The following is a 17,553-nucleotide window of genomic DNA, read 5'->3' as shown; positions in this document are numbered from 1 at the left end:
TGTGCCGGAATCTAATCTAAATTTATTATCCACTTGAAAGATCTGCCACAATAACAAAGGCTCCAATCATTTACAAAATGTGTTTTATGGGGGACATTAACTGTAATGCTTCTACCAAATTGGATGAGAGATAAATTGAAAATTTTAGAAATAAAGATATATCTTTTTTGAGAAGGTGTAATAGTTAAAATCTCGATTTATCATTAAAATTTTATATTTTTATGATTTTTTTCGTCAAATAATTTTATCAATATTTCAAACGTTTTTATGTTTTTACGATTTTCTTATGTTATAATTTTACGTTTTACTATTTTTTATCTCTCTTCTGATTTTATGTAAAATCTTAATTTTAACTACTTTGTGATGAGTGTTATATTGAAAAAAAATTACAAAATTACAAATTATACTATGTTTTACCGGTAAGATATAATATAGTTTGTAAATATAATTTTTTTCATTTTTTTAATTTACGGACTCTATTTTGATTGAACGAATGGGGAAAGAATATTTGAAAAATTTGAAGAGTAAGAAATTTTTTGAAATATTATTTTCATTTTTGTTTCTCGTATGCTTTTTTCTTCCATCTAAACCGGATAAATTTTCTTTCGGTCCGGGCTTCGTAGCATGAGATTTCCATTAAAAGAATTTTCCTTTTGTTATGCTGTTCTAATTCAAAAATCTACAAAATGAATTGATCCTGTTTAAAGAAGATAAACCAGGAAAATGTCTAAAGTGCTACCGCCGTATCATTTGGTCAGTGCGACGAACCAATCTCATTGGGAGAAAGAATGTGCAAGTTATATAATAAATTGAAAAAAATAAATTTTAATCCATGTGTATTTTTTTTAATAGAAGTAGCACAAACGACCAACGCACTTAAAAAGCATTCCATCCCCAGACCTAATTTTTGGCTAATTGATCAATCAGGGCTGTTTTCACCAATTTTCTTCTTTGGGATTTGGTGGGGGAAATTTTACGAATGGGATTGTCAATGGCATTTTTTTTTCTCTATTTCAAGGAAACGTGACATAATGTGAATGGTTCTTTTTTTTTCTATTTTTCTTTTTATAAAATACTCATATCCTCACATTCATTCACTTATTTTAAATATTAAATAATTAATTTATTGATTAATATATTTATAATTGTAATTAATATTAATTATTAATTAATTTATAATTACTAAAATTAATTGCTAATAATCAATAATAAATAAAAAATTACTAATTACTACAACTTTTAAGTAATTACATTAATTATTATATGCATAGATTAATACAAATATTAGGTAAGTCTATCATATATGATATTTGTATATTTTTATAATCACTTAATGGATGGAAATTTGGTGTAAATTAATAATTGATCATGAGAGTATACAAATATTTGGTCGTGATCTTATGTATATATAACGACTCGAATTTACCTCCAAAAAAAAAAAATGACTCGAATTTATTAATTATACGATTTGGTTACAAGTAAATCAACGATTAAGATTGATTTTAAACTAAGTTGATCTTTTTTTTTATATACATAAACTAAGTTGATCTTATCCTTATATATAAGGCAAGATAATTTTATACCAATGTAAGTTATAGTTTCAATCTTGGTCACTGATTCTATTTATATATATATATATATATATATATATATATATATATATATATATATATATATATTTGTTTTAATTTATTATTAATGTGATATGTTCAATACAAGTTGATTAACAATTAAAATTGAGTGTAAGATTTTTTATAATTATATTTAAGTCAATCATGCCTCTTTATATATATACATATATGGGTTTAATGTGTCTCATGTTGTAGTGTGGAAGTTAGTTGTGAAGCAAGAAGTGTGGCCTGAATTTACTTCTTTAGATCTGCATCATTGGATGATAGCTAATATTTCTAATGATCGGTCTTGGTCTTACTTGTCTCATTGGCCGTTGTTCTTTGGGATTATATCATGGTTCATTTGGAAAGCTAAGAATAGATTAATCTTTCAAGGGATGACGGACAATGCTTATAACACTTATAGAGCGGCTTTGAGATACGGGGAAGGGGCGATTTCAACATCAACCATATTGGAAGAAGTTACTCTTGAGTCTAGTCCGAAAAAGAAGAAACTTGTATCATGGATTTTTCCTTTAGTTCCCTGGGTTAAACTTAATGTGGATGGTTCTTGTATTAACCATGGAGTGGATTCTGCTAGTGGAGGTGTAATTCGGGATTCATCTAGTAAGTGGCTGATGGGTTTCTGCAAGAATCTTGGCAGTGGTACCATTCTTATGGCTGAGTTGTGGGGTTGTCTTCTCGGACTTGAGATTGCTTGGAAGATGGGTTTTCGCTTTGATTGGCTTGAAGGAGATTCTCTAGTAGCTCAACAACTCATCAAAGAGGAGTGTAGTCAAAGTCATCCAGCGTTTATTTTTGTCAAGCATATAAAAAAGATGATGGCTTCGGATTGGAGGATAATGATCTCCCACATTCATAGGGAAGGAAATGGAATTGCAGATTGGATGGCTTCTTTTGCTTACAGTTTTGATTGGTCCTTACAAGAGTTTGCCTCACCTCCTTTAGGATGTTGTGAAAGGCTTAGCAGGGACTTCATTGGAGTAGCTTGGCCGAGGCTTTGCAAGTAATTTTTTGTTTTTCTTGTCTTTCTTTTCCTTGTAATCTTTTCCAAAAAAAAAAAATGTGTCTCATGCTGTAGGAAATAAATTTTTCTCTTATACACACATAAAAAGTGGTGGGTGGGAACCATGTAAGGAGAAGCGAGAAAAAGAGAAAAAAAATGGGTCTTACACACTTTTATATGTGTAGGAGAAAAATTTATTTCCTATACAACATGAGAAATGTAAACCCTACATATATACATATATGTATATTATATAGAAAGAGAAAAAAGAAAAGAACAGACGAACCACTGACTGGTCGTAATATCCTTCCTGTAAAACAGATTATATGAATTGATGGAGTAATTTATGTATTGTTGGGTAGGGTTCATACTTTGCATGACGACTCTTGTTAGCAGGGTCAGCAGGAAGCCAACGTAAAGGCCTGATATTATTGTGAGTCTCTAACTTATTGTATTTTTTTTTGCTAGTAGTTTTGAGTTTGAACCCATGAATAGTTGTTGTTTATGATTTTTAAATCCTATTTATATTCTCCTTATAAAATGAGTGACTTATAATGAGTATCGGTGAGACGAATATAGTACGGACAAGCTGTACGTAACTTATATTGAGTTAACCTAATTAAATTTTTGTGTTCAATTTCTCTTCCCGTTCCAACATGTATAATATAGGTTTATCAACCAGTTTTACCACCCTTATTCACCTAATCAGCAGCTACCACTACTAGTGGCTCAGTGATGGGTTAGTCAATGCAAAAGGAAGTGTTTCCTTGGTAAACACAAATCTTGGAAACTCCCCCTATAATGAAAGGGAAAGTTCTGTAAGGTTATATAGATTGGCATTAAGAAAGATAAATTAATAAAGAGAGCCGAATTAGACACAGAACAAATGCGTAGCTACAAGCACTATAGATACCAAAGATCTCACACTCAACTGAATAGCTTCTACTCAGCTTTATAAATGCATATGCTCTCCTATGCATCAAAAGCAAAACCAAGTCATTTGAATGGGAAGATGGTGAACAAGAGAAAACCTTCAAGGGAAGTTGAAGGAAGGGAAAAGAACAATGAAGAAGGGAACACTATTGGATGGGAACAGTTAAGGGAAGAAGCAACATCAGTAGCAGCTGCCCTACTTGGAGCTCGAAGATCAAGAAAACGTTACATTGGGGTGCGCCAAAGATCTTCAGGGAGATGGGTGGCTGAGATCAAAGACACCATTCAGAACATTAGACTGTGGTTAGGTACTTATGACACTGCTGAAGATGCTGCTAAAGCTTATGATGAAGCAGCTCGTTTGCTTCGAGGTGCTAACACTCGCACAAATTTCTTTCATTCCCAATCTTCTCATTCTATTTCAGCTCTTCCTCCAAAGATTGCCAAACTCTTACTTTTTAGGCTCAAAGCTAGTAACATTGCCTCTTCTTGTATGGTTACTACTACTTTTCCTACTAACCACTATGATCAAGAAACCATACCAGAACCAGAACCAAGACCCCATTTTTTTCACCAAATAGAAGAACCCAACTTCGAAAATTTTCTAGACATTGCAGGAAATGGGACTGTTGCAGCAAGTTATGATGATGGTGCTAGTTATGGTTCTTCTGACACTACTATTTATGACTATAGTGGAACCAATGGAGAAAAGTTTAACCAAGAGGGTTGTGGAGAGGATTTTACACTGGAGTATCATTGTGCTAACAATGTTGATGATGGAAACAATCAGATCGTGAGGCGTAAAGGAGAATTTGTAGACTATGATGTTGGGCTCAATGAGTTTAAGTTTCTGGATAGTGTTGGATCATTGAGTTACTCTTCTTCTCCATTTGAGATAGCAGAGGAGATGGCGGGGTTAATGGAGGAAGAAAAATGTGATGTGGATGATTCTCTGTTACTTAGAGAAACTCTTAGGATGAAGTATGAACGTAAAATCTCATCTTGTCTTTACACCTTAATTGGGGTGTCTGAGTGTTTGAGGCTGCAAGTTGAACCAGAAAATGGAAAGGAAATGGAAAAATTTTCAGGATGGGAACTGTGAACTATCCATTACCAGAATAAGGGTACCACAAAAAGTGGAATAAAATGAAGAAACACATCAAAAGGAAGGGCTGAAATAACTTAGACTTGCAAAGGCACTAACAGGAGGAACACTGGAACATAATCTTCTTCCATTCATTTGGAGCTCTCTTCTTGATTTTCATTCTATTTAAGAAGCAAATAAATTTGGAATAGGAAATATTATTCTTTTACAATAAATAGAGGATGGCATCTTAGCCCATATTCTTTAATTTCATTATAAACGAAGTTAATGTACTTTTGCTATATGATCAATGGTTTTCTGTCCCTTAAATTCTTAAACCCTTCCTCAAGATGTTACATTACCGCTTTTGGGAAAAGTTTGAAAACAACTTAAAAATGCTTATTTTCATCAGAAGAATCTTGACTCGCATTATGCCTGAAGAAAAATGAAAAATGAAAAACAAAAACATTGATCAATTACTTGGTGTTTATTAGCCTAATAGAGAATTCAGTTTGAAAATAGTGACCAAGATAACAAAATTTAGGACAGAATAGTAGAATATTAACTACAAGGCATGTACACTAAGCCCAAGTGTATGATTTTTGCCCAATGTTTGATAATAGCACAGCATTAGAAAAAAAAACATTTCTTATTTAATTATTCAAATCATATAAGGATTTAGGATTCAAATCACGAATAGCATAGCATTAAAAAAAAATTGTTATTTGATTGTTCAAATAATATAAGTATTTACAAAATTTTGTTCACACCACCAATAATTTACAGCCATTTATTATCCCCGATTTATTATGCACAAAATAATATATAACATAAATAATATCAAAATAGATTTTGCTTTAGTTTATAAATGAATATCACAAAATATTAGTTTTATACAAAATCATGCTTTAATCATGTAATTATGTAGTCTTTTCTCTTCCCCGTCCAGAAAGAATACACATTCAAAAATCCAGCAGTTTGACTAGGGAAGGCTTAATGGAGACCCATTCGTCTTCATTTGGCTCATATTCCTCAATAATCCAATATGATAAATCTTGATATTAAGAGATACATCACCATGGGATTTTAATATTTAAATTTTTTCAGTTGATACTAAAATCTCCCAAATATACACAGAATGTTTCCCGTCTATCGCTACTCTCTATTGTTTAGTTCTTTAAGAAAAATAATAAAGAAAATAAAAACAACGGGATAAAAAACAACCTTGGCAATGCCCTCATTCCAAATCTACACTCAAACCTAGGACCAAAAACAAAATGAGTTTAGGCATAAAAACATTGTCATTATAAAAAAGATGACGCAAGAAACCTTGATAAGCCGATTAAACCTTAAACATACCAACCCTCTTCCTGTGCCATTAACCGAACCAAAATTAGAATGGAGTAAAGTAACCCTGCCTGCCTTATGAAAGAAGCCTCGCCAGCAGTATTATTGCTCTCTAATAGATCCGTAAGTATAGTACTTCTAGGAGTGGTATCATCCATTGTAGCGACAGGAAGACACGTTAAGCCAATTCAGAACTCAACATTCCGTTTTGTTCAGTACAGAAGCGCTTTAATTGTTCATAATTTGATATAACATAAGCACTAGTCTCCCCTCAGGAGAACACTGCATTCACTCAGGGAAGTAGAATGCCATTCTTACCTTTGTTGGGAATTGCAGGGGCAGGTCACCAAACTACACTATATGTTATAAAAGTTTATAACCTCATCCAATAAAGAAGTGAAGAAAACAATTTTTCACAAGTTTAACAAATACCCACATATACAGAAAATAGAAGGAATAAGCACATATGGAATGATCATTCAATGCAAGTAAGCCAAAATTTAAAAGACAAATCCATTTTATAGTAATCTACATATAGTGTAGTGATCTTTTAATGCAAATGAGCTCAGTATACTTTTTAAGAATCCACTTGGTGCACACTTGATCATCAACAAATAAACTGATTCTATATGTATATAAAAGTTAACCATGAATTAAAGATTGTAAAAGGCATTTAAACCATTGAAGATAGACAACAAATTCTCAAACATTCCTGTAACCACTCCCCCTTAGTAGGCCATATCCAAATACCATTGTTAGACTTCGTTGAGGCTTGTGACATGCCCTAGCGTTGGAATAGACCCCCTAAACTTTAAACATCAGGAGGTATAAGTAACAATGGAGACAGATAAAAGAACAGAAGTTATGTACTAAAAAATAAAAAAAGAACAGAAGTTAAAATGAGACATATAAGGATTCATTCCCAAAGTTAATTGACTCAACTTTAACACCTCTCTCAAAACCAAGGCCTGGACATTAGAGATGAGCATATTAGTCTAAATAAATTAATTGTAATTCATTACCGTTTGAAATTAAAGATCAGTTAACCATAAAATTTCCCAAAGTTGCCCTAAACAGTATTAACTATTAAGACAGAAGCTTCTGAAAGACTGGAAGTAGCTATGTATCACCTGAGAACAATAAATTTGTGCTTCAATTCAAATTAATTTCTTCCATTTGTCTACAAAAATATTAGCTATTCTACTGACATTGCAAAAAACGAAAACGTTGATTACCCTGCTTTAAGTTTCTCCATGTTTGTAAATAACTAAAAGAAGCGATTTCCATGCACTGATATGAGCTATCTCACTAAGGTGAAAGCAATTCAAAGTCACCCACTCTAAGTAGCTCTCATATCCAATGTAGCTCTCATATCTAATGTTATGAAGAAGTATTATTCCAAGGTTCCTCAATGGCAACACAATTTGCTGGGAACAATCTCTTACGGCTTCCCTCTTCATCTTATTAATTCAATTGGTATAATGAAAATAATGCTGGAAATGTCATTGAATGCCAATTGTTTCAGCAGAAATGGCCATAGTTTCTAAAATTGAATTGCCTCCACCATCTGAGATCTCCATGCTAGAAGATCTACAACTGAAATAGAAAACTGCACTCATCATGGAATCTATAAGCACCACAAATGAATACATTATGACCAAGAGCGGCCCTTCCCACATTCTTGAAGATCCATCACCATAGCTCAGTGTCTTTACCCTGTGCTCAAACAAACCCTCCACAAAGGCCATTCCTATTGTTGATCCAAGAAATATCAGTAGACCCACCTGAGTTTGACCCTTGATTAACATACTGGACCGCAGCATTGCCTGCGCACCCGAAACTTCCTCCAGCACAGAGATCACCATTGCAATGTTGCAAATGATTATGGCATTGGCAAACACAACAGAGAAAACTAGCCCTACCATCACCGCAGCATACACAACAACATCTGGAGAAAATCCAAGAACAGCTAATGCACTGCAGAATGCAACAAGGAACACACAGAACATGGTGATGCAACCAACTACAACTGTACAAGCCCACATATACGTCGAAACAATCTTCCTCCAAAACTTAGCGATAATCACACAAAACTTGGAATAATCAAACTTCTTTCTCGAATAAGTACAATCTACAGAATACACAACCGCAGCTTTTGACAATAACAACAACGTGGCATACAAAGGGAAACACATGGCAGAAGAAATCACCATCTCCGCAAAACGCTGGCAAGATTGTTTGATAAGAGGTCTCAGAGGGAGACCACTAGTTTTGGCAACCAACATAAGCCTAATACTAAGATTCTTCACAATAGACTCATCCACCATCACATTGGACAGAAGCACAGCAGAAACAGGACAAATGAGCATAACAGTGATTGCCATGAAACCCCACGAATTAAACCTAAGAATCCTGACAGTCTCTCTCAGAATATCCAAAGCATTCATCGATTGGATTTGATTATTGTGATGATCACCATAATGAACACGATCAGAGACTTCCAACTCTAAACCTTGTTGTAAAGGGGTTTCCTCGGATCCCTCTTTCCTCAAATGATCAGACCTAATCCTAGGAGAACAACCTCCACTCGAAATCTCCATTTTCAGGCTAAATTTTTTAAAAATAGAAAATGAAAAATGAAAAGCTGATTATTTCATTGAAATTCAAGATTCACACGAAGTTCAATGTGAAACCCAAGATCTGAACGAGCTGGATTAAGCTCAGAGACCGTGAATCAAGAAGTGGGGTGTCTTCAACAAGGGCATTTATAGGCAATGGAGGTTGAACAGACAAGAATTGAACAAAAAAAAGTGTGAGGAAACTGATGCGATACAGTACCTAGAAAAAGGGGATGGAGATGAGGAGCGTTGAAAATGGTAGAAGAGTGCAGCATTGAAGGTGGACGCTAGAGAGGTTCCATGAGAGTGAGTGAGAGAGGTGAACTTGTTTGGAAGAAGAAAGAGATTTGTTAGAAGCGTGTTTGTGTGCGATTCTGCGACTACTCAATTCGGTGTCCTTTTCAGAGTTACGCATTAAGGGGCAAAGAATCGAGATTAGCATCGGACGGGAATTCGGTACAGCTCAAAATTATTTTTTAAAAATTAATTTGACATTTTCATTCAATTATTTAAGGAAAGAGTGTCTATACTTTTAAATTACACAACTTACATCATTTCACTCTCACAAAAAGGGGGGACCTACAACTTTATTTTTTTTGTCAACTCTCTCTCCTCCTTTATCTATCTCTTTCTCTCTCTTAGAATGACACAACTTTACGTCCTTCAAAATTATACACACTTGAATGATATTTACTTTTTACATTAATTAATTTGATATTAATTTAAAAGTGTCTTTTTTTTCTTCTAAGTGCTCTCATCGAACTAGCTGAAGTCCAACAGCCTAACATTTCTCGAGCATCTCAAATTTGTAACACGGATTGCCCATACCTTTGTCAGGGTCTATTGCCTTTTATTTTGCTTACGGGCCTAAGATTCACCTAGTGCATGCCTTAGTCGGTCATGAACACTCCTAGGGGTCTTTCCTAGCTCTTTCAAAGTTCTTCAGGTTGACGAACTTTTCGAGTCTAGTATGCAACTCGTCCATGATCTGAGCTTGAGCTTCCTTCTTGGCCAAGGATGTGGTGATGAATGATTCGTGTTGTAAGCCGTCACAAGTACATCAAGTGCCACATTGAGGTATAGGTCTTTGACCAGTGGTGATTCTTTGTTGAATTGGGTTAGATAATCCCTAAGGTACTCATGCTTTTCTGTTTAACCCTTCACAAGAGGGTAAGTAGATCTCAACTAGCCCTTGGTGAGACTTGTATAATAATAAGTAGTATTCCACTTAAATAAATAAATAAATAAATAAATATAAATATATATATATATATATATATATATAGGGCTTAACATTTCTGCAGCAGCCGTAGATAGTGTTATCTACAGCTGACACAGAAAAATGGACCCCACAGCTTTTTAAAAAAAAAAAAACTCAGGATCCGTTGCCGTATCCTAGGATCCGGACGCGGATCCTTGCTTGCTGTAGGTACAGCAGCTGCAGAAATCATTTTGTCATATATATATATATATATATATATATATATATATATATATATATATATATATATTCCTTCCATATGTGAAAGAGTACATGTAAAATCCCGAGAAGAATGAGGTGGAGAGTGATTGTCATTGAAAAAGAGATTAGGTATGGATAAGGAGTAGCTCCTGGTAAGCTTTCAGAGGAAGGTGTATATATAAGTAAATTGAATCAACACCTGAACGAGAGGAATCCAGAAGTTGTGCAGATATAAGACTGTACAGTTGAAGATAACATAAAAGGATATAATAGGTACTACCTATACTAATAAGATGCATCTACTTTTCGGTAGCCCATAACTTAATAGTTAAGTGTGCTTGACTTGGAGTAATTCTGGGATGAGTGACCTCCTGAGAAGTTTCTTATGAAGTGTATGAGTAAAGACAAAACGCACTGAAAAGTCTTGCGTTGATTTGGGCGAACAATCATTAATCCTATAAGCAGCCGGGCATTACAGTACACAAGTTGCTACTACAACATTTGTGGAGATGGATGTAAGAGCAAATATGGAAATAGGATAACCCATTTATTATTTTGATAAAGTTTTAATTTATAATAGCTTTCGTAGTTTTGGAATGATTTTTATCTTGCTCTATGCCATTAAGGTTCACTGGTAGTTGATGATAAACTGTTATGTATCTTGTTTTTTGGCTGAGTTTATTACTTAGGAAACTATAGGCCTGTTTGATTGTATTCTGATTTTTTTTTCTTGAAACTGTTTTGTAGAATAGTTATGAAAATTGTTGTTTTTTATGCTTTTTTGTTTTGAAAGTTAAAAACTAAAACAGAAAATAAAAACAACCAGACATGTTCTCTAAATTTGATTCTAAAAACAAACAAAAAAATTATATATATTTTTTACAAAACAGACCTTACCAAACTGGTTTTTTTGTTCTAAAAATCAAAAAATTATTTTTGAAAACTGATTTAAAACAAGCCCTATATATTATGTATGTTTTCTAGACGAAGTTTTCTCTTATAATTTCATTTGTCTTTAGGAATGTAAATTGTAAATCTTATGATACAATATATATAGGGTACTTAGAACCATGTAGATATACAATATATCATCTTCCTCAATTTAGTTTGACCCCAAATTTTATATCATAAATTGAAACCTTCAATTTTCACCATTCAAGTTTGAGGAGTGTCATTGGGAGAACCTTTGACGTTTGCAAAACAAGGTGGACGATATTATATAACATGATCAACTTTGCCCTTAATGTTAGCAATTCATCAGTAATTCATTAATACATGTTCAACAGTAATCAATCAAGAACATGACATAGGATCTTTAAAATTCATGAGTTTCACATAAACATACCTTTGTCCATAATTGTGGAAGATCTTTAACAGTAGAATGCTTTCTCTAAGCCTTAACCCTTTCACAGTTCTTGTATTTTCTTTGATAGAGATATGATACAACTTTTCTAGGCAGACTCAGAAGGACATTTGTTTTCTATCAGATACCCTTATATGAAAACTGACCATATAAACTATTATATAACTGGCCTATCACAGTTATTTCTAATTAACTTCCCTTAATGGTCAAAATGTCAATTATCATTAATGTGAAACGTCAATTGCCATAAAGCCTCTTTTATTATTTTTTTTTTGGAAACAAGCCTCTTTTATTATTAATTAAACCAATTGACACACATTACACATGAGACACAAATAGTTTTACACTTGAAAATCAAATTGTCATCGTATGGTTAGCTTTTGCTCTCATTAATTATATTCAATGAAAGATTCTTCAAATATTTGATAACATTGATGAGTTTGAAGCCAATGATAATAATCGAGAAGATAACGGCAATAAATAAGAGATAATATTATAAATAAATTGTTGGTGCAAAGTGCTCGTTAGCTTTTAGAAACTCATAATAGGGATAAGTTATTTTGCCTACCCCTCTCAACACCGTTAGATTACAATCTCATCCAATGGTGGAGATTTGCAAGATAAAATAAATCGTTTTACCCCTTTCTCTCTCCTCTTCCTCCCATATTTTCTCTCTCCTCCCCTGCTCCAAATCTTGTTGCCTTGAGCGGGTTCTCCCTCAATAATCTTCATGACAACATCTTCGGCCATCAAATATGGGTGGTGGTGGGGGGTTTCTTAATCGTGGAGAATTGGAAGCTGCTTGTGCTCGGAATATGAGTTTTCGACTGCGGAAAACCTTCTGGAATGTTTGTTGTAGGAATCATAAGATTTCAAGGATTTCTTGATAGATTGCATCAAGCTCAAGAGAAATATATGTTTTTAGATTACAATTAAAATGGAAGTGGGGGAGTCAGTATTTGGTGATCAAAAAATTATTTTTTTAAAAAAAATAATGGTTTTTTGAGTTTTGAAAATTTGAGATGGAAAGAGTCTTTCTTGGACAATTTGATGATTCGTGGGTTTGATTTAGCTGTCTCTTGGTGAAGTTGAACTCAAGATGCTCTCTTCTAGGGAGAAAAGAGAAAGAATAGAAGGCAGAGGGGAGAAAAAAGTATAAAAGGGTTTATTTTATTTTGAAAATTTCCACTATTGGATGACATTGTAATCTAACGCGGTATTGAGAATGGTAGGCAAAGTAGGCAGGTTAAGGAGTAGGCAGAATAATCTATCCCCTAATAATATATCTCGTATTACTTTCATGATTGCAATATTTTATAAGATAGGTTATTCTACCTATCATTTTTCTACCTACCTTTTCCTATCACTCTCTAACATCATTAGATCAGAATCTCAATAGGAGAGAAAAATGACAAAGGTAGTTGAGATTCTAATCTAACGGTATTGGAGAGTGGTAAGCAAAGGTAGGCAGAAAAAAAGGTAGGTAGAGTAACCTATCTCTATTTTATAATGACTTTTATTTGAAATTACTTTTCATTAGGGGTTATAAATATGGGATAGGTTATTCTACCTATCTTTTTTCTGTCTACCTTTGTCTACCACTCTAAAACACCATTATATCATAATCTCAAGAGGAGAGAGAAAGATAAATGTTAGTTAAGATTATGATTTAATGATGTTTTATAGTGGTAGGCAGAAAAAAAAAAGTAGGTAGAATAACCTATCCCAATAAATATTTATTATGTATCATTTAAATTTTAAATTTTTAGTCATTGTCTTTGCATAAAATAATTAAATAAGAATTTCACAAAATTTCTCTAATTAAATAATTTCAAAGTCTCAACAAATACAAAATTATAATGACAATTTGGATATGGTATATTAATGTTATAAGTGATCTAAACTTTAAGTTAAAAAAACATTTTTTTATTTCTCCTCCCGATAATCCCACAAGTTCCCTATAGACTAATCCGAAGTTCGGGACGCATCCAGGATTAAGGCTTTAAACTCCCCTAAAAGATGGTACTGGGAATGATCAAACTCATGCTTTCACCCACATTTACTCAACTCTCATACGCCAACTAAGCTAAAAAAACACTACTTTTATATGAGATAGGATATTGTTACTACCAATTAGTAACGGTGAAACAAATTAATAGTGACATTGGTAGTAACATTAATTGATAGTAACAATATCCTATCTCATTTTGTATATAAAAAGTATTTTTTTGAAGGGAAAAATATTTATCCTTTTAAAGGACATATAGTTGTGTTATTTTAAGCAGTGTTATAAAACCCCGCCTCACCCCAGGGTCAACTCTGTCGGGTCATTGACCCCCTCTCTCTGAGGGTTGGGGTCAACAGTTAGACCATGTATGCACGTTGACCCCTCTGACCCCCGAAATCCCACTGTTGAACCCATGACTCCCAGGTCAGAGGGGTCAAATAGAGTCACTGCATTTAAAAAAAAAATTACACATGAAAGACGTTGTTTGTTGTGTAAAAGAAGAAAAAACAAAATAAAATCTCGTTGTTGCCTATATCTGAAATCTGAATCATTCTTCTTCTTCTATTTTGATCTTCTCTCCCAGATCCAGACACAGTCTCCCTGATTCGGTGATCTCCTCTGTTGTGGTGATGGTTCCTCCTATCATCTTCGGTCTTTTCTCTCCCTCTCCTCCGCTATGCTGGTTCTTCTCTTCCCACCATTGCTTTTTCGCGTCGCTGCCTCTCCTCTTCCGTTCTCTATTGGGTAAGGGATCTCCTTTCATATACTGTTGTGGGTGCATGAGAAGGATAAGGAGGACCTGAGTTTGATGATATAACTTCTCATTAACTCTACTGGAATATGTGTTTTATACTTTGATAATTTGATACTTTGATTAGCTTGTGTAATATTGACTTATGAATGTAATTGGTTGAATTATGTTAAGTATATTTTGAATCTTTGATGATCAGTGGTTTGATTTTTTTTGAATTTTTCATATAGGATATATATTTTTATTTTTTTAATGTATAAAACCGAGTGAGCAAAGTGACCTCGTGACCCCCTCGGTTGAACCCATGACCCTGTGACTCCTGACCTCAGTCGAGTCGAGTTTTAAACACTGATTTTAAATGAGAGAAAGACACAAATTAATATTTTTTTTAGAATTTAATTTAAAAAAATCACCCACCTTCTTTTCTATGATTTCCATTGTTTGTGTCTCTCTCATTTAAAATGACATAACTCTATGTCCTTTGCAGAGACAAATACTAAACCTTTGTTTTATTTTAATATGCAAACAAATTTTTTTATTTAAAAGTAATTTTTAAATTGTGCAATCAAATATAAAATAACTTTATCTTTTAATAAAAATTATTTGAAAAGAATGCATAAGAAGTTCTTTTCTTAAAATCCATTCAAATGAGTTTTAGGTCATTTGTTGTTACCTTGTATCTATTTAATAACACATCAAATGATCCATTAATAAAAAAGATTGCCCATCTTAGAATCCAATAAGTAATGATACATCCATGATGCCAGCTACTTTCGGATAAGCTACCTCTGTAATGGAAAAATGCATGGCCGAAAAAATTAATTTATTGCTTTTTAATAAATAATTCGCAAATGTAGTAGTTTTGAAACTATTTACGCAAATACAGCAGTCAAACACGTCCACATAGGGCATGACCCAGTAGAGAAAGACACACCCATGTGGGGCGTGACCTGAGAGAGAGACACACCCACATGGGACGTGATCCAGTGGAGAGAGACACATCCACGTTGGGCTTGACCAAGAGAGAGACACGCCCAACAAAGACGTGACCTCATTGATCCTTAATTTCCAACTTTTAAAAAGTAACGCTGATAAGGAGGGTTGTTTTTTTGGAGTTAGCCAGCGGAAGAAAAGCCATTCACAACAACGATAAGGAGGGTCAAATATCTTTAGTTGAGTGGATCTGTGAGCTCTATGGATTTAGAAATCTTTTTGTAGCAGCAGACCAAAGCTTTGTGGGGTATTTAATATGCAGCAAATGGAATGTTTAATGGTTGTTGGCTTATGGTGTGCTAATCCAGATTTCAAATCTAGGCCTTTTATAAGGCAAGTGATTAAGGTGCTCAACTTTAAAGCTTCGTTACCATTTCTCCCAGAAAACATGCATGTGCTAACCTATCTCCCTCTAACAACAAATGAGCTATTTGATTGAGTTTCATCTTTTTTACTTACTACAACCTTAATTGAAAGTAAACAACTGAAAAAAGCGTTGCTTTTTAAAAGTGATAGCTGAAAGCAGGATCAGGGTGGTCAAACCCCTGTTGGACGTGTCTCTCTCTTGATCACGCTTCATGTGGACATGTTTGTCTCATAGGTCACGCCTTACATGGGTGTGTCTCTCTCCATTGAAACACGTCCTATGTGGACGTGTTTGACTACTATACATGTGTAAATAGTTTCAAAACAATTACATTTATGTAATTATTTATTAAAAAAACTAATATATATTTTTTCAAAAACACATGACATAAATGGTTCGGGAATGAATTCTAAAAATATATTATTTAGGCTGCGCATGACAACCATTCTAATTCTTGGCACTGTTTCTGAAAAAAATGATTTTTTTTCTATTTCTGTGCTTTGGAAGAGTTCTGAGAATTAGAATTACGTTTGTTAACATATTTTATTTTTATTCTGAGAATCAGAATTACGTTTGTTAACATAATTTTTTTTTCATTCTGAGAATTAGAATTTCATTGGGTATTCGGTTGCTATATTACAAGAAATTGCAGGTTCGGAATTGTTTGCCAATAACAACATGTGTCAATTCACGGTGAACGAAAAGGATTTCCTAGGTAACCCAATTTCTGTCCAGAATGGGTACCCATAAACCATGGAATAAACCAATGTTGAAAACAGTATAACCAGCACCTGAAAGAATTGTGAAAACTCCAGCCATAAGAATTGTTCACCCCGTATCAGTTCATTGCACAAAACCATGGAATTCGTGCTCTAGGAATAAACCCTGTATCACCCCGTTCCAGCCATAGGAATAAACCATGGAATTCGTGCACAAAACCACGCATACAGTTTCTTAAAATTTGGTTTGCAGAAAATTTGCACAAAACCATAGGAATAACCCAATTTTCTGCTTTTGTATATTATCACCCCGTATCAGTTCATTGCACAAAACCAAATTAAGCAATTATTTGCTGGGTTATTCTTTTCTTTAGGGGGTGAGGTAGTTTAGGTTAGGTGGGTTGTTCTGGTACGCTGCCATAGCTAGCGAGTGGGTGAGAGTGTGAGAGAAAACTGATTTTCTTTTTGTGCCCAGAATTAGAAAAGCAGAAAATTTTTTTTTTTTTTTTTTGGTTCCCCAGCATAAAAAAAAAACCGGTTCATCCCGAGAACAAAAAAATAAACCGATTTTATCAAACACAATTCTCATCCATTTTTGTTCCCGGGAACAGAAATTAAAAAAAAACTCATTCCGAGAAGGTTGTCATGTACACCCTTAACGTGATCACGTCATATATGATAAAATTTTAATCATTCTAAATAAGTGAATGATAACAAGAAATAAGAAATGAAAGAAAAAAAATATATAAGAATAAAAAATAACAAAATAACCATTATTAATTTTTTCTTAATAATTAAGATCCAAAAAAATCAAACTCCCATCATTATTAATTAGAGCTGGCATCAATCACAGAAAGCTCAAAACACACGGAATGTGTGGTGATGAGCAATCCCACTTTTTTCTAGATGGTTCCAAAACCGCTGTGTTTGACATTGCCACTAGGGCCCTTCAAAAGCACACCTGCTGACCCAAGAAACTTTCCCAATGACCAATTTTTTTTTTTTCCAAAAGAAAAAACATGGAAACAAGAGTGAGAAAGAAATCGATTTCACAAGGCGAAAACAAAAAAATTTAAAATATTAATATAATATTATAAATAAAAATAAATCGTAAATACAACCTTCATTTCAAGAATTAAAATTAAAAAAAACTTATTTAATAGAAAAAGGTCCAGTAGCGTAAAGAGGAAAAAGAAAAGAAATTTTATTTGTTTTGAAAAAAGTAGTGAGAAATGGTAATGTTGCACTTGCACTGCAAATAAAATCTATTA

At 33.6% G+C, this 17,553-nt stretch overlaps 2 protein-coding genes across 2 annotated transcripts; one reads left to right on the top strand and one right to left on the bottom strand.

Annotated features, from left to right (window-relative positions):
- Positions 1-3,649: 3,649 nt before the first annotated feature.
- LOC133311010 (ethylene-responsive transcription factor ERN2-like) lies at positions 3,650-4,672 on the top strand. The gene has a single exon (XM_061512011.1). It carries the CDS (start codon positions 3,650-3,652, stop codon positions 4,670-4,672), a length of 1,023 nt encoding a protein of 340 aa, XP_061367995.1.
- A 2,682-nt stretch (positions 4,673-7,354) lies between these two features.
- LOC133311036 (uncharacterized) lies at positions 7,355-8,694 on the bottom strand. The gene has a single exon (XM_061512046.1). The coding sequence runs from the start codon at positions 8,599-8,601 to the stop codon at positions 7,504-7,506; it is 1,098 nt and encodes a 365-aa protein (XP_061368030.1). The 5' UTR covers positions 8,602-8,694; the 3' UTR covers positions 7,355-7,503.
- Between the last annotated feature and the right edge of the window lie 8,859 nt (positions 8,695-17,553).

Source organism: Gastrolobium bilobum, unplaced genomic scaffold (genome assembly GCF_033153095.1).
Source record: "Gastrolobium bilobum isolate Gb01-03AN ecotype WA unplaced genomic scaffold, APGP_CSIRO_Gbil_v1 utg3218, whole genome shotgun sequence".
Classification (NCBI taxonomy): domain Eukaryota; kingdom Viridiplantae; phylum Streptophyta; class Magnoliopsida; order Fabales; family Fabaceae; genus Gastrolobium; species Gastrolobium bilobum.
The sequence above is the reverse complement of the archived record's forward strand: the minus strand, read 5'-3'. Positions and strand labels throughout refer to the sequence as shown.